The 19,250-nt window shown below is 37.3% G+C and overlaps 1 protein-coding gene across 1 annotated transcript in view; it reads left to right on the plus strand.

Moving 5' to 3' along the window:
* Window positions 1-14,372: 14,372 nt before the first annotated feature.
* Window positions 14,373-19,250, plus strand: part of LOC145673397 (uncharacterized) — a 345,560-nt gene continuing 340,682 nt past the window's right edge. The window contains exon 1 of the mRNA XM_081743057.1: window positions 14,373-14,521. Within this exon, the coding sequence (XP_081599183.1) occupies window positions 14,492-14,521 (30 nt within the window). The 5' untranslated portion in view covers window positions 14,373-14,491. The remainder of the gene's footprint in view (window positions 14,522-19,250) is intronic.

Raw genomic sequence — 19,250 nt, forward strand, 5'->3', positions numbered from 1 at the left:
TTGCACATTTCAAACGAGTGTATATAAGCTATTCAAACGTTTTAGTTCATATACACCTCCTTATATTGGAAATAAAGTTGTTATCTTAAAACTTGAAACACTGTTGTACATGTTCTTTAAGTTTATGTTTAGTGTGTTCCTTTTCCAACTAGAAATATTGGATCTGCAATTCCAGCTAATACTAGCATAGTTGATTACGCGAAACTGCTCGATTCTCCTCTCCCAAGCCCTCTCTGCCAGGCTTTGTGATCTGAGTTCATATTGACAGTTTGTTTAATTATTTTTTTTGTTGTAAACTCTCCATGTGAATTCGATTAGACGAGGCTAGGTGGAAGGGGGCGTTACAGACATCGTTTTTGGGTAACATTTCATTATAAAAACATATCTTCTTATATTTTCAACTTATCTCTGGTCATTGAATTCTTTTTAGCTTTGAAATAATAGTTTATTATCTTTCAATATTGTTTTTTTTCCTTTATAGGTTACTGGAATATTAATAAACTATTACATACATTTAACAAGGAAATAATTATATATGTTGTTATATAATTACATCCCGTCGAAATACACACCAGCGCTCTATATTGAAATTATTTATATGAAATGAAATTACATAAATAATATAATGAATGTTTAAAATGATAATAAAAGAAAGCTGAAGGCTGTGGATAACTAGCCAAATTCTACTGCATCATCAAGCCAATTTTTGTAGCATCTGGATACATTTTTCTGTGTTCACTGACTATCTGCAATATGTATTGTTTCTCTTTTTTGTCCTTTGTTAAAATGTTCCCGTATTCTTGTATCAGTTTCACACCTCTCTCTGCAACATCATTCACCACCACAATGTTTTTTCAATATATTAAACCCACGTTGAAAGTTCAAATCTTCTTTTCAAGTAGATGAGCAAGTGCATTTCTTGCTTTACTTTATGGTTTAATTCAAATAAGGGAAACTATTCAACAGTCTTATAAATCTGCAGCCCGTACAGAGAGATAAACTAACAGAACATTAAGTTTTATTACTTCGGAGCTTTTATTTTCCATAGTTGATAATTATTACATGTTCAGAGATAAGAGGAAAATAAAGGCAGACGTCTGTTTGTCGTCAAAAGCTACCTCAAAATGATATATCATACGAGGTCATTTCTATTTAAAATTTTGTGCCCGAATCCAAGATGGTGGACGTAAACATATGACTCATCTCGGTCACTACTCAGTATCAGGTATGGATCTACTTCTACAACCTCTATCCAAGATGTGATTCCTTTCCCTCAGCCATTTTTAAGCTACAAGAGTTTATTACAAACTTTTGCCATATACTATACATTGTAAATGCATTCAAATGTTTAGGTCGCTTGGGGGTCGGTTAAGGACCACCCTAATATATATATATATATATATATATATATATATATATATATATATATATAGATAGATAGATAGATAGATAGATATAGATATAGATAGATTGATTGATTGATTGATTTACATCATTCAGTAAACTATCATTATTTTGAGCAGTGGGATGAAAATTCAAAAAACCCTTGCGGAAAATCTTATTAAAAGCTTACGTTTAAAATTTGGTGCGGTTACGTCATAAAACATTGCAAATGTACATACATCGAAATGCACGAATGGACAGACGGGTTTTCTGGAAAACAATTTTTCGGTATTTAGGTGCGATGCTACGTTATATAAGTTAAAATCTCAATCAGCATGCATTTTTCTCTTCTATCGTCACTCGAAAATAAAAAATTAAAATCCGACAAATGCATAATTTATTTCTTCTAAATAAAAATCTAATTTAATAGAGAAGGCGCTAAAAGCTTCAAGTTTGCAATGGGAACAAACCAAAAGAAACAATATCAAACAACTTGTTCTAGTGCGTACATTGTGATATTACTTGGAGAAATTCAAAAGGTAATTGATATTTTAAAATACCGAGATGATTTTTATATTTTAAAAATATGATAAATTCCGAAAACTAAACAAATATAACTTGAAATAGATACAATTCTAGATTTCTAGTCGCCTTGAGCTACTTCTAGCTCTAACCTCCCTAACTTGCATAATTTGTTTAATGACAAATTAGTAATTGAAGTGTCTTCTCAGAGATCGGACAACAGCAAACATACAAATGGATGATTGCATTAGTTTTTGAATATAACAATATTGAGTGTTGAGCATGAAACTGATCGTACTTTACGCTCAAACTCACCTATGTTTTGAGATAAACTAAACTCATGCTCACATTTTCCAAAATGAGTTAGCTCATGATAAGTTTCACGAGAAAGCAGCGCGCTCTGATGAGCTTGCTCAAATGTAGTCACAATTAGGAGGAAAGTGTTTTAGATAGTTGGTACATGCACTTTTGCAACATTTGCTGTTCTTCATCTAGCCAACTCGTTATTGCTGGTCTCCCTCGATGCTTTTATCTACTACATACAACTGTCAAACATAGTCGAACTACTTAGTAAAAGAATGACAATAGGTAAAAAGTGACAATAGGTAAAAAGTTAAATTATCGTTTGTAGGTAGATTCAAACCTTAATTAACGTTCAAATCATACCTAGTTTTTATTAGAAAACATTGTCATATCCAATATGGTGGAATCTAAGATGGCAGCGATGATGTCCACGTCTCATTCAATGCAGTTTAAGTTCAATACACTATCTCGTAAACGAATGACGATAGATCAAAAATGTGTTCACATTCTCGATTGTGGGAATGTTCTAACCTAAATTGATGTAGGGAACGCACCCCTTTACATTTAAAAGAAATATTATGTAATATTCTTTATAGCAGAATCCTAGATATTTCCTATTGACTCATTCAATGCAGTTTTCACATGAATACCCAATTGCAACATTTGGTGTTCCTCCTTCACATATATCGTTACTACTGGACTGTCGCAATAGTTTTTCTTAACCCTGTATACAGAACAACATGTATCTTCTTTCTACACAAATCAAGTACTGTCCACTTTTGACTTGGACCCTTTTGTAACCGGGCCCTTTTTGACCGGGTTCTTTCGACACTAGGTCGTTTCGACCCTGGCGCATTTTTCGTATAGCCCTTTTAGCCAGGATCTTTTCGACCCTGGACTTTCTTGACTAGGGCTTTATGACTGGGACTCTTTTGTCATGGATCCATTTTGGCTCAGACCTTTCTGTCCTCGCCCTTTTGTTTGAGCCCTTCTAATGTTAAACCGATAAATGATATTCTAAAAGTAGATGTAAATTCGTACCTAGACCACCAAGGCAAAACCTAAATTCAGACGGCAGAGTCCATAAACCTTAATAACATAAACAATGTTATATATACTGTATGTAATCATTCATAATAAATGAAAAGTACTACTTCAAAGATTTCTGTTATTAGTTTAGTTTAAAATTTTTACTTATATTCACTAGGTCAACTAAATTCATTAGAATCAATTTTAAAAAAACAACTCGGACAACTTTGGCAGTAGATGTAGCATATACATGCTTGATAATTCTAGGGATAAAAAGAAAGCAATTTTACTCCATCCAAGTCATGCAGAAGAACACGATGAAGAAACTCCGGGACTTTCAACAACAGGTGTTTCAGCATTGCTTCCAGTGACTGCGACAACGCTGGAATCTGTATATAGATGCAGCTAGAAGCTATTTTTGGAGGGGACAAACATGAATAGGGGAATAGTAGCCTTTATAATTTTTTGCAGCATAAGCCAAGAAATTAAATGAAGAGCTCTCATATGAACAAATTGATACATTTTACTAGTTGTAACAGCAGTCGTCGAAGTGATACGGTATGCTTTGGTATGTCATACTTGTACAGCCAATGGTTTTTCAGTGATGAAGGCATACCGCCTCTGGTTTCTTAAGTGATCAAGACATAGCATCACTGAAAAGTGGATGCTAAATACTTTTAATAAATCAATTTTTATACACTGTAATTGCGAATAGCTTTACATGTAAAAAGATTTTATTTCTTATGTAGAAATAATTTTTAAGTTCACAACACCAACATTTTTGTAATAGTTTTCCTACCTTTTGTTTTTAAAATGAGGTGTCTTCAAAGAAGTATATCTAGTTTATACTCTGATATGCCATATGGAATTGATTCTTCCTTATGTGTATGCATGTCATCTTGCCTTAATGCATATAAATGTCAAGTTTTGAGCGGATTTAGGGGGTTGTGAGGGACGGATGTTGCGGGGGTTTGGAACGCCCCTCAGTCGAGTAGGAGTCTGGAAGTTTTCCCACAGGAAATTGTTAATATTAAAACTCTACTTTTAAGCATTTTCGTGTATAATTCTCTATAATACAACATAACGGGATATTTTTCATTTTTTTTTTCAGAAAGTTGTTGCCGGGGAATGAAAGTCTCTCCATGCCCATGCCCCGTAACTAAAGAGAAGCTCTCCAATGCTTTTCATTCTTTATGTAAATAGAAATTAAATCTTTTAGGCAACATACCCTCACTATATTTCAACATTTAGATAGCCGGTATGACGAGTCAAAATCATAATAAAACATACCGATTCTGCTTTTCTTTCACCTCAAACACTGTGTAACAGTATAGGCCTACATATTTTTATTAAATCATTGTGCATTCTATTTAAAATGGTAAAGGAGAAAGAATAGCTCCTTTCTTTGTCTTTGGAGACTGTATCACGTGTTAAGATAAATGATGACATCATACGTCTTGTTGGTTTATCAATAGTAGTGTGTTCTATTTATTGTCCTTGTCAGTTAACGGGAAAGTACCGATTTCTGCGCAGTGAAATTATCTATGGAGTGCACTCTTTCATAGCTGACCTTGAAGTCATGGTACGCCAGAGGTTGAAAGATCAGAAAGACTCAGATAGTGATTACAGTCAAACGTTGTGAAGATAAAAGATGTTTAGTCTCGGTAGTTAAATTTAGTTTAAGAGGTCACTGCAAGAAGAATCTCATCAAAAAAAGAAGCCACGTACATCACAGCTAGTCGCAGCGTGTTGTAAATTAATAAAATGTATTTATTTATTTATTTCACATCTTCATTATTAGACTTCCAAACTGCGCTATGCATAAGCGTTGAAAGTCTTACGGACAGCTATGTTCTAGTTATACCCAGACGCCGTTTACTTCAATTAACTCAGCATTCCAATAGAGATCCCAAAACTTCTAATAACTCTTACACACTTTTAGTTTCAAGATTTTTAGCCAGATAACAGGTGATAGGCAATGAATTTTTTTTTTCAATTGTAGTGTCATAAGACAAAATATTATGACTATCCGTTATATTTTACCAAATCTGGGAGTGGTTCAAATTTTCTAGTACTTCAGGTTTCAGCATTGATTTCCATTAAGCAATTATCATAAAATGACATCAATATATGTTTTTTTGGCAATCGATTAAACGTCCCAACGGTAGGCTCCGTATCTTACGCAACCCTTTATTCAAATCGGAAATGGTGCAAATTAACCATCTCTGGTTTCAACTTGTATTATCAAAGAACGAAAACTGTAACAGGTAGCAACAAGCGGTTTTTATGCAATCGATTTTATGAATCAAGAAAATATAGATTTACTTCTACTAGGTGTTGGCTTCAGAGTCTTAAGTTTTTTTCTTGAACATGGCTCAACTGCTGACAGTACACAGTCCCATTGATGCTCTGACTAGCTGGTAGCAGTATTTTTTTCTAAAAATATTACGCAGAATATTTGGACTTGAACTTTGTAAAATCAAGAAATTTCATTAAAACGCGTTAAACTCATCCGATATTGGCCAAAGTTGATATGGTCATACAATTTACAGAGTCTCGTACGCGTGCGAGCTCAGCACGAAACATTGTGATGCACAAACCTTTGTTCTCGGTTCCTTGGGATATAAATTAGAGTATCGAGCAGGACTATACAAGACGTGGACCTACATTTTAAAGTGGAATCCGAACCGCCATAACACGTTCAGGGCTTTCCCACTCGGGACCTTGTGAATCAAAGGAATACGCGCTAGCCACTAGACCAGTGGGCAGGGCTTGAAATTTTTTGTTGGAATTATGAAATTGTATATTTAAAAGAAACGTTTGTCGCTTCCTAGTACCTCTCTCGTTCTATGAAAAAAAGATATTGTAACCAGAGATATAGTACCGTAAGTATTTATCGCTTTCGGTTGCATTAAACTTAGAGATAGAAACTATAATTGTGGCAAGAATCGATATCAGAAACTGCTTCTGGCTATCGTTTTTTTCTTTACTATGAAACCGGAAATAGTAGTTTCTCACTATTTCCGATTTACATAGAGGGATTACGATCGAGATGACAATCTTCGAATCCTGGATTCATGTAGGCTATATAAACATATCTCGTTGTCTCTTATTATTTTTGCCCTATGGCTTGCAATTCGAAGTGATAGTAAATTTCCACCACAGGATAAAACTTGTAGATAGTCTATTGCGAAGGTACTGAATTCATGCTTCTCGCTAACTACTACCACGCTTGCTCTATTGTGATCAATACTGAAACCGGGAGTTGTGATCAGGGGCGGATCCAGGACGGACTTCTGGGGGGTGTTGTAATACTGCTACTTACAGCTCCAAACTCTGGGATGGGTTTTATTTACATATAAAATAAGAAAGTGTCCTCTTCTGGGGGGCGATCTCCCCGATCGCCCCCCTCGATCCGCCCCTGGTTGTGATATTTTTTCTACTTCCTGTGTTTGTAGAGAAACAAGTGAGTTTCGTTTCACAGTGTAAAACTACGGCAGACTTGCAATCTATGCGAATTGAATACTCAAACTTCAGTACAACAACTAGCACAACTCAAAATTCCTGGTTGGAATAGATTAATACGATCAAAGATAGAATCTGTTTCTCGGATGCTGAGTCCGTATCAAAAACCCATTATTAGCTATCACTTATCGTTTTTGTTCTGTGGCGATAAAGATTGAAAGCAGGAATGGCTATTTTGTACCACTTCCGACTTGATAAAGGGTTAAGGGAGGAGATGGAATCTATTCTTAGGACGCTAACTCGATTTGAGAAAACTTCTTCTTGATCTATATTATAGTTTTTGCTCTATGAATATAAGTATTGGAACAGAAAGTAGTAGTAAATTTCAAGCATTTCCAGTTATAAAAGAGAGAAGCTGGTTATGACGATATGTTCTCTTAAAACCCTGAATTGATTCCGGAAAATTGCTTGACGCTATCTATTACATTTTTTTTTATCGCGACAAGTGTTAAAACAGGAAGTGGTTAATGCGAACACTTTCGGTTCAAATAAAGTGTTAACGAAGAAGGCGGAATCTATTCATGGGATGCTGGATTGATATTTAAAAAAATGCATCTCGATATCTCTCACCGATTTTCTCTATGGAGATTAGTATTACCTATAAAATCAAATATAGTAATAAACTTCAACCATTTCTGCCCTTGTGGAGTGCTGCAGATCGTAATGGTATTTCCCTCTGAGACCCTGAATCGATTGTAGGTGAACCACTTGTCGCTATCTATTTCCAATTTTGTTCTGTGGTGATAAATGTTGAAACTTGTAATCGTTAATTTTAACCACTTCTGGTGTGAATTGAGATCAAAGGAGAAGGTAGAACCTACTCTTAGAACGCTTAGTCGATCGTGAAAAACCGCATCACGCTTTCTTCAAGTTTTTGCTTTATATACTAGTAAATTCAGCCACTTTCAGTTTCCATAATATTGTGGGTTGAGATGATATATAGCTTATATACTCTTGAGACGCTGCATCGATTCGATTGAAAAATAAAACACTTGTGGCTATCTATTACTATTTTTCTTCTATATCAATGTTGAAACCGAAAATAATTATTTTAAACAACTTCCGATCTGAATAGAGGATTAATGGAAAAGGTAGACCTATTTCTTGGTAGCTGAATCGATTACAAAAATCTACATCTCAATACATCGTAATTCAGTATTGAAACCGGAAATAATATTCAATATAAACAATTTCTGGTTTTGATTGAATGTTGTGGATAGTCATATGTTGTCTTAAAACGCTAAATTGTTTGCAATAAATCGCTTCTCGCTAGACAGAGAAAAATTCGTTCTCCGGACAGCGGTGTATTGTTCAAATATACGGTATCCTCTTGCTTACCATAGAAATCTGGACGGAGCATACGTTATCCGTATGCTACATAGGTACTGCCCTTAGATGTTACATCATGCCGTTGCAGGATTCTGACATCTTCGTATATCACATGCATATACTTGTTACCTTCGTTAGCTACATGGTATATACGTCCATTTGTATGTGAGATCCTGACCGCTTACATTGTTTCATACGGAAAGTACGTATAGATGGAATACTTATACAGTAAGTATTATAAAACATGCATCTTCAGTTATACGTCTGCTGTACCTTAAGTCCAAAAATTACAGGAATTACGCATCTAACACTGTTCAACAACGAAAATGTAAATTGAACAAAATCAGCTAATTTTTATTGATTTTGTGGTGCTGATCACGAATTTGAAAGTTATTTTCGAATATTAGCTCTACTTTTTGTTTTACAGGCATGTCTAATAATAACGCTTTAAAAATAAATATATTCGCTTCGTTTGGGGTAAAATGTTACACTGATCCGGCAACACTGGAGAAACTATATGAACGCTTGGTTTCATTGTGTTCCTTATCTCAGTAGTGTTCTGCTATTGTTAGAAAAGACAGGTTTAGTGCAGTTATCAGCGTTTTCGGTGTGACGTTTATGTAGTGCAGGACATAAAAATACAACTACAAGTACGCAAAAATACTGGTATTTCGAATGTATATTTTTAAATAGTTGTCGGAACTATTTCAAGTGACATTTTGAGGATTTCAATAAACAAAAATGCCGCGAAATTGTGTAAACAGTTCGGATAGCTTCTGCTACGTGTCTGGGCAAGTGACATTTTCCTCACAAAAGCAGACTATAACACCACTAATAAGAAAAGCCTATCAATATATTACTTTGGTTGTAAAATTGGAGACCAAGATAAATCTTGGGCACCCCACATTGTGTGTAGCACTTGTGCCAGCAAACTAAGAAATTGGATTAATGGGAAGGGGCGCTCAATGCCTTTGGCAGTGCCCATTATTTGGAATGAGCCAAGCGACCACATCAGAGACTGTTATTTTTGTATGGTTCCTTCCGTCAAGAAGGGAATTTCCACGAAGAAGAAGCGGGCCTTGATCTATCCTAACATTCCTTCTGCAATGCGCCCTGTTCCACATGGAGAAAGACTAACTGTTCTTGACCCACCTAAAGAATACGATCTTTTTTCTGATGATGATCAAGAAGTTAAAGCTCCTGAAACAAGTACTTCGAAGGACCCTACCTTTGTTGTGGAAGAACCTCCATGTGAACCACATAGACTTACTCAAGAGGAACTAAGTGATCTAATCAGAGACTTGGACCTCTCGAAAAGCAAAGCCTAAATTTTAGCGTCACGCTTAAAGCAATGGAATTTATTGCAGGAAAAAGTAAATATTTCAGTGTATCGGAATAGGGAGATGTTCACTTCATTTTTTACAATGGAAGACACACTTGTGGCATGTACAGATGTAAATGGTCTTATGAGGGCACTTAAAATTAATTACAAACCTACGGAGTGGAGGCTCTTTATAGATTCGCCCAAGGTGAGTTTAAAGGCAGTGCTTTTACATATTGGAAATGAACCTCCTTCAATTCCTGTAGGTTACGCAGTTCATATGAAGGAATCTTATGAAAACTTGAAACGTTTACTTCAAGCCATTAAATATTACGATTTTCAGTGGCTCATTTGTGATGACCTTAAAGTAATAGCACTGTTGCTAGGTATGCAGTTAGGGTATACAAAGTATTGTTGCTTTATATGTGAATGGGACAGTAGAGATCGTGGATCTCATTACCGCAAAAGTGATTGGAGTACCAGAGAAACTCTTCAGCCCTGAGTGAAAAATGTGCAGCATGAACCACTGATAGATCGTAACCGAATTTTGCTTCCCCCTCTACATATTAAATTAGGTCTTATGAAAAGTTTTGTTAAGAGCATGAACCAAGAGGATGAGGCCTATAAGTACCTAAGAGGACATTCCCTCGATTAAGTGATGCCAAAGTTGAAAAAGGGTGTTTTCATAGGGCCAGAGATTAGGCAACTATTCAAAGACAACAAGTTCGACGAAATTCTCCAAGGTGAGGAGAAAGCTGCGTGGGAAAGCTTGAAGAGTGTTTGTTCACAGTTCTTGGGAAGACACCGAGCAACAAATTACAAACAACTGGTAGCAAAGTTGTTATTGTGCTACGAAAATCTTGGTTGCAATATGTTTCTGAAACTCCACTTTCTTCATTCACATCTAGACTTCTTTCCCGAAGATTGTGGAGCAGTAAGTGACGAACATGGTGAGCGTTTCCATCAAGATATTGCAGCCATGGAGAAGAGATATTAGGAGCTAGTGGTCTACTATGCCACGCTTAATTGCATGCATGGGGAGCATGCCCGCGACCGTTCGGTCTATTTAATGGACGGGTACCGCTAAAATGTATCGCACCCCACCCGTAGTTCCTCAATATACGCTATTGAACCTCGTGCACACAGTGCACCGTCAGAATTTGTCCCCTAATTCTGACTCGCCGAAGCGATGTAACCCCCATTCTCTGAGGGAGTGGGATACGCCCACTGCGCGGCCAGACCGAAGTCCTGAGTGCCTACCAGTAACCTACTGGTTGAGGCAGACTGCTAGCGAGTCAGTCCTGCCATGCTCTGCAGGCATGGTGCCCGAGCTTTATAAGGCAAGCTCACCTCCCGCCCGTGTTCACCGTTGCCCAGATTCCTGGGATTGGCTCCCACGAGCTACCGAATCCCACAGTATGACCACAGCCCGGCAGAGTCCAACCCAATTCTGGGGCCCCAGGCGATGCCCGAGGGGGCTTGTTCAATCCCGGCTCTTCCTACCTCTATCGTTCAACTGGCAGACGCCTTGTCGTGTAGAGGTACCACGCACACATCGAGATACTCCCGTATCTCATCCCGGACCCAATGGTACGTGTTGAGTCACCATTTGATTTTGGTGCCGGCCAATATCGCACAGTTTCCTCCCTTTGGCAGATCAGAACCATTACCCAGATTCCTGGGATTGGCCCCTCCCCCACCTCCGTTTGGTCCCCCTGCAGGCAGAAGTCCAAAACTTCCCCCCCGGTAGGGTCGTCCGAACAATACGGGACTTCCTCTAATTACGGTAGAGGTACACCGCACATTACCAGAGCCAATGACTGATGTAGACCGTTTGCTCAAGGCAGACATTGTCATTTGGGAGCCGTGTCTCCCCTGGTAGGCCCGCCCAAACAATACGTGGCTACCTATCTTTAACATGTTTAGGTACCACGTACACGTTGTAGCCAGGCTACCTGTCCGAATCCCAATGGTACGTGTAAGCCACCATTAGAAGGGACACCCACACCCTTCCTTCGGTAGGGTCGTCCAAACAATACGGAACTACCCCTCTTCTTACGGGAGAGGTGAACCGTACATTACCAGACCCAATGGCTGATGTAGACTGTCTACCTTTAAAGACAATGGCCATTTGGGAGCGGCGGCTCCCCTGGTAGGGTCGTGGCTCCTGCACCCAGCTCACACTACTGGGACGAAGGAGGGACCCACTTTCTCAGCGCTCCTGAGGTACGAGTATGCGTTAGGATACTAGGTATCCCATCCCGGACCCAAGAGAACGCATTACACTCTCTTTGAGGGCAGTACCTACATCATCCTCCCGGTTGGGCGTTGGATCCGCCCACCCAGGGTACACCAACTACCCACTTTTTTTAGCGTGTTGGGGTACCACGCAGCCTTATCTCCCGGACCCAAGGGCACGGCTTAGTTGCCCATTTCGGGGGATACCCAAGGGCTCACCCCCGCCAGTAGGTACGGCAACCGAAGCTACCTACCCCACTGAGGACGTGATGTTGTCACACGTACTCTCCCAGATCCAATGGCACGAGTTACTCGCCCATTTCAGAGGATGCTCCTCGAAAGTTCACCTCTCCCGGTAGGTTGTTGACACCGCGTGCCACCCGCTGCCATATGGCAGTTAAGTTACCGGCAGCGACCTAGGTACCAGTATCACCCTATCTCCCCCGCGTAGGAACAGCTCCCGACAAATAGTTCGAGAGCGATCAAATCACGGGGGTCCCTCCTCCTTTCTCAGCACGGGCTTAGGACCGGCCACGGCGGGGTTGGAGAAGAGATGTGAGGGAAAGTGGAGTTCTAACATATTGCCGACTACTGTTGGACTATTGCAAGTGATGCTCCAGATGTAACCTACAAAAGGCAAGCCAAGCGAAGACGCTCAAAATAAAATAAACATAATCCTGTACAAGGGATCACTTGAAACTTTCGTCTACATTGCAGTGTAGTTCTTGCACAAAAAAGTATTTGTACATATTTTTCATGTTTTGATGCTAATACTAATTTTTATTGCGGAATTGTTAATGTTTAACTTGACCACGGTTACTTTATTTTCTGTATCGCTGTGAAACTGGTATTTGCGCAATTTTGAAAAAGGAAGTACAAGGGTATAGAAAGCTATAGGTTAGGATACTTCTTAACTCCCAGCAAATCACATCACATTGAAATAGATAAAAAAAAGTGAAATGTAGGTTTTTACAAGAATTTTGCTTTAATGTTCTATAAATATTAATTCATTTCTATATATACAGGATACTGTTGTACAAGGGCATTTTTTTACCACCTGAGCTAAGAAAATTCTTCTATTATCATTTCCTTTCATATTATGCTTAAATGAATGTAAAAATCGCAATTTCAAAGAATTTACATACTTTCGATCAAAATTTGTTGAACAGTGATAATTTATCTTTTTAAGTACGCCATCTATAATTTTTTCTCTCACTGTATCTATTATTTTCTCGTTCTATAGCGATAAAAGTTGAAACCAAAAAAGGATATTTGAACCACTTACGATTTGAATGCAAGGTTAATGGGTGAGATCGAACCTATTTTAGGGGCTCTAAATCACTGCAAAAAAAGACTTCTCAATATCTGTTACTGTTTTCTGCTGTGACACTTGTCGACAGACAGACGGAGAAAGCCATTCTAAAGACTTCCGACACTTATGCGTAGCTTAAGCTGCAAGTGTAATAAGGGCGAAGATTGAATATATGCTTGGGACAATGAATTGGTTCTGAAAAACTGCGTCTTTTAGGGATGCGCACGAAACGAGTCGAGACAGGATTTTCCTGACAAAATTCGAGTCGAGACACGGCTCTTCTAATAGAAAAATATACATTTTTCGAGTCTAGACATCACTTTTACAGCACATTTTCGAGACGAGACAGACACAAATCTTGTCTCGTGCGCATCCCTACAGTCCTTCTATATATTACCGTTTGTATTCTATGGTGATAAACAATGTAGCAGAAAGCGATAGACTTCTATAACTTCTGGATCAAATAAAAGTCAAATGGATTAGATAAATCTATTCGTGTTGCAAAACTATGCTTCTCGCTATTTCTAACCGCTCTTATCTGATGCCAGATGACAGACGAATGTATGGATAGATAGACAGATAAACATAGCCGTTCTTCCTATACGTATGCATAAGACTTCCTATACGTATGCATAGTATACTATAGTTTCGAAGTACTAACAAATGAAATGAATTCAGTTTGTTTTACGAAAATTATCCGGTTTCCGTTTCTCGGCAATTTTCGTTTTCCGATTCTCGAAAAAATTTTCCGTTTCTCGAAATCGCCACTATAATTCTAAAGTAAAAAAAAATACTTGCTCTTTGCGAATCCGATTCAAGGACCTTCAGATTACTGGCTGAGCGCCTTGACCACTGATAGCTGGTAAACGATTCGTCTTTAGTGTGTTCACGTTAAGTTTGTTTGCTTCCGCTTACAAAGTTCTGCGTGATTCTGAGATTTAACAAAATATTGTAACCTGTAAAATAAAATGAATATTTGACCACCATTGATTTTTCCTTGATATGTCTAAGGTTAAATATGATCCCCTTGTGACTTTCTCATGATATCAATCGCTCCGTAGATACTAAGAGGTGCATTCTACCCGATATTTTATTCGTCGCAGAAGGATGGATATTCTTTTTTTTTTTTTTTTTTTTTGCTGTTTTCTACACTGACATATAGCAAACTATTGCACTTGTAGAACGTCTTATATAGCTCTCAACCAGCTAACCATAAGAATATTGATGGTTGTCTAAAATTTCAGGATACGAAAAATGGAAGTGTGAATGCACTTTTGCTTGTGTGTATACATTATATTACGTAATCACTAAAACTAAAGACTGTAAATTAAGATCAGAAAGTAAACTAGAAGATTTATGCAGATAACGTTAATAAATAAGACTGACCTCTGTCTGTAGTTCATTTGTTTTTGCAGTCACTTTATCAGTTTAGCAGTCAGAATGCAGTGCGTTATTGCCAAATTGACTAATGAAATAGTACGAGTCAAACCACCAGTCAAAGTACATTGTGCAGTTTAACAAGAACAACAATGTATTTAGTCTTAAGGATAATCGTGCAGGTATGTGTGTTATTAAATACTTTAATTAACATAGTAGTACAGTTGGTGCAAATAGTATAACCTTATATTTTCATGTATCGCGTTAAATCTCATTCAGTTATTTAGTCGCTAGAAATTAGGCTAGCAAAAATATTATTTTTTCTACTATCACTGGTTATAATTTTGTATTAAATCGAAAAGTGTTTCTGACGTGTTGAATGAATAATAAAATCAATACAGAAATGGGGCGTTCAGAACGCTAGAGACTGAAGTTTAAATACTAAAGTTATGTTGAAAAAGTGATATTTGTTTTAAATAATGGAAAAGTGAACACTTCTGTTTGCGTTACAAGTGTTTATTTATAACATTTGGATATGAATATGTTCAGCATTCAAAGAAGCTTCAGGTATAGATCTTAGATATGACATACTTCCGAAATGACCTCGATCTACCTTCAAATAAGATTTGTTCATGCCACTTCGATTAAAGTTTTTGTTTACAAAGAAGGCAAGAAGAGAATTCATAAGTTATACTAAAATAGAGCATCTAAGGAGCACCTTAAGTTAGAAACACGAAACTCGGTAGAGTAACTCTCTATTAACTCTTAAATAAGCGTGCCACATTTTGTAAAGCAAGTAGGTTAGTGCGGAGTGTTACATACTCTCTTTAAATATTTAGTATGTCTTAGTTAATAATAATATTTTTGAATAGATCTATTTCAAGGTTAATCTTTCAAGATAAAGTATTTCCTCTTAAGAGAATGACTAACCAAATATTAATAACTTGACCCCTAATAAATCAAGCTGTAAATATATCGAATATTTTAATGTTTTCTTTGTCTGTGTCTTCCGGTTTCCCGTTCTTCACTTGGTGTACTTATGCAACCTCACAAAGTATAGTTTCCAAACGTCCACCATCTTGCAGCTTCTTCGGATATGGGCTATACCACTAACGAATTCCGTGTTCTCTATGTACCCCTTTTCGTTTAACCAACGTGGAGCACTTCTTTCTTTCGCAGCATGGCCGGGAATCCCTCAGTTCCTCTTGGGAATCTTTTGCGCACGTATTGCAGCGTATCCAAACATGCAAGTTTCAATAGAGAAGGTATGGCTTCCTTAGTGACGTTTCTAAGTGCACTCCCTAGGGCCTATTGTTTTTGAACTATTGGCCTCTGAAGTTCATGTTCCTACACTTCCGATACGCTGTCACTCCGCAACGGGATGGAATTTTCCCCACGTTCACTAGAACATTTTTGCTTCGTTTTGGATGTACTATCTTCCCTCCAAGTCTTTTCCCTTAGTTAAAATTCACCCTATATATATATATATATATATATATATATATATATATATATATATATATATATATATATATATATATCCATAAATACATTAAAATACGTTAAAAATATAAAACTGAAGTGCGGCTATGATGTGAATATAAGCCTATTAGTTCTTAACCCTTCCAGCAGATTTCCTCACAATTGCGAATGCTACTTTCAGTTGTCAAAAATGCCAATCAAAGGATTTTAGTACAGAAATTAGGTACAAGCACGTTTCTGAGTGTCTGAATGACAATCTGTCAGGTACTGAATTGCCATCTGTTGAATATATTGGAAATCACAACGTTTAAAATTAGTGTGTTCTCCACTCACAATTGTGAGGGTATGTGCTGAAAGGGTTAAATCTATAAACGAAAACACGAAATTTAAATTAATAAATAAGTAATTATACAAGTACAACTAACGAAAATATGTATACACGACTCCAAGAGTGCATTACCACCTGCAATTCTAATTTTCCAGCTATAGCAGGCAACACACAAAGTTCAGCGGTTGGGTTGGTTGCGAATTCCAAAGGCTTTGGACCAAACCTCAATCTTGTAACAAATATATCAGAGTGGCACACTGCAAATAAGAAATAAAACAAATTCTTAAGAATAACAATTTTGCCATCGCGACGGATTTAGATGCCAAGTTCTTACTTAAGCAGTACAAACAAGAAGAATGGCAAGAAACAGATATCAGAGGAAAGCATTTCTCTCCTTCCCGATAAAAAAAGAATCTCATAAAAAAGAAAAAAATATATATTATGTAAAGATTTAATCTAAAATCCCCACCCAAAATTTTGAAAGTTGAAACCCGAAAGGCAAAAACAAGTAAACCGAAATGAATGAAATTGTGAACAGATTTTGCAGACGTAAAATAAAAATACGGATTTCGTATTTTCCTGGAGAAAACGGTTGGGTGGGGCACGGGCCCCTCCAAACCTCTCATCACGATATATCAAAAGTGCTAGTAACAGTATGTCAGATGTGTGTAAAGGACATGAAGAATTGCAAGGAAACTTTTTAATTGACAATACGCAAAAAATAAACGAATACCTGTTGGTTTTTTTTTATTTTCTGGGCAAAAACGGTTTTAGGGGGCACAATAACCTACCGAAAATTTTGAAGCTTGACGCCCGAAAGGCAAAAGAATTGAACCGAAGCGAATGAAAATGTGCACAGATATTGTAGACGTAAAGCAGGGAATACGGGTTTTGTATTTTCCTCGAAAACATGGGTGGGTGGGGAAGGACGCCCACCAAACCTTTGGTTACGAAAAAAATGCTAGTAAGAGTATGTCAGATGTGTGTAAAGAACAAGAACAATTGAAACGAATTTTTTTGTATGTATTTTTTATACGCAAAAAATAAAAGAATACAGTTTTTTATTTCCTGCCGAAAAACGGTTTTAGGGGGCAATAGAACCAACCACAAAATTTTGAAATTTGACGCCCAAAAGGTAAGAACAAGTGAACCGAAGAAAATGAATTTTACACAAATATTGTAAACATAAAATGAGCGAATACGGGTTTCGTATCTTCCTGGAAAAAACGGTTAGGAGGGGCACGCATCCTCCCAAAAATTTGATCACGAATAATCAAAAGTGCCAGTAACAGTATGTCAGATGCGTGTAAAGGACAAGAAGAATTGCAAGGAAACTTTGTGTATAGACCTTACGCGAAAAATAAATGAACACGGGTTTTTATTTTGTGCGGAAAAACGGTTTTAGAGAGCAGAAGCTCTCACCTAAAATTTTGAAATTTGATTCACGGAAGTCAAGAAGAAGTGAGGCGAAGTGACTGAAATTGTGCACAGATATTGTAGACGTAAAATGAGAAAATACGGGTTTCGTATTTTCATGGATAAAACGCTTGTGTGCGACACGGACCCTCTAAACATTCGATTACGAAACATCAATAGTACTAATAACAGTGTCAGATGTGTATAAAGGACATGAGAAGTTGCAACGAACCTTTCTGTATGGACAAAACGATAAAAGTAAAAGAATACGTTATTTTCTATTTTCTGTGTAAAAAAATGGTTTTATGGGGCAAAGGCTCCAAACCAAAGTTTTGAAATTTCACGAACGAAAGGCAAAAAGAAGTGAACCGAAGTAAATGAAATTCTTCACAAACGTTGTAGACGCAAAACGAGGAATACGGGTTTCGTATTTTCCTGGAAAAAACTTATGGGTGGGGCACGGACCTCTCCAAACCTTTCATCACGAAATATCAAAAGTGTTAGTAACAGTATGTAAGATTTGTGTAAAGGACATGAAGAATTGCAACATAACTTTGTGTATAGTCAATACAAAAACAGTAAGCGAATACGGTTTTTTATGTTCTGCGGAAAAACGGTTTTAGGGGGCAAAAGAACCCACCCCAAAATTTTGAAAGTTAACGCGCGACAGAGAAGAAGAAGTAAAACGAAGTCAATGAAATTGTGCATAGATTTTGTAGACGTAAAATAAGGACACGTGTTTCATACTTTTCTGGACAAAACGGTTGGGTGGTGCACGGACCCCTTCAAACCTTTGATCACGAAAAATCAAAAGGGCTAGTAACAGTATGTCTGATGTGTGTTAGGGACATGAAGAATTGCCAAATAACTTTGTGTATGGACAATACGCGAAAAAAATAAGCGACTACGGGTTTTTGTGTTCTGCGGAAAAACGATTTTAAGGGGCAAAAGCCCTCACCCAATATTTTGAAATTTGACGCCCAAAAGGCAAGAAGTGAACCGAAATGAATGAAATCATGCACAGATATTGCTCACGTAAAATGAGGATACAGGTTTCGTATTTTCCTGGAGAAATCGGTTGGGTGAGGCACCGACCCCTTGAAACCTTTGATCACGAAAAATCGAAAGTGCTGGTAACAGTATATCAGATGTGTATAAACGACAAGAAGTATTGATACGAAACTTTTTGTATGAACAATACGCAAAAAATAATGGACTGTTTTTTGTTTTCTGCGAAAAATGGTTTAAGGGGGCAAAAGAACCACCCCAAAATTTTGAATGTTGACGTCCGAAAGACAAGAACAAATGAACCGATGTGAATGAAATTGTGCATAGATATAGTAGACGTAAAATGAAGATACGTTTTCCGTATTTTCCTGGAGAAATCGATTGGGTGGGCCACAGACCATTCCAAACCTTTGATCACGAGAAATCAAAAGTGCTAGCATCAGTATGTCAAATGTGTGCTAAGGATATGAACAATTGCAAAGAAATTTTGTATGGACAAAACGTAAAATATAAATGAATACGAGTTTTTTTATTTTCTATGAAAAAGCGGTTTTAGGGTTAAAAGAACACCCCAATTTTGAAAGTTGTCGGCCGAGAGATATGAAGAAGTAAACCGAAGTGAATGAAATTTTGCGCAGATATTGTACACATATAATGAGGGAATATGGGTTTCGTAT

Source organism: Thermobia domestica, chromosome 16 (genome assembly GCF_964235325.1).
Source record: "Thermobia domestica chromosome 16, izTheDome1.hap1.1, whole genome shotgun sequence".
Lineage (NCBI taxonomy): Eukaryota > Metazoa > Arthropoda > Insecta > Zygentoma > Lepismatidae > Thermobia > Thermobia domestica.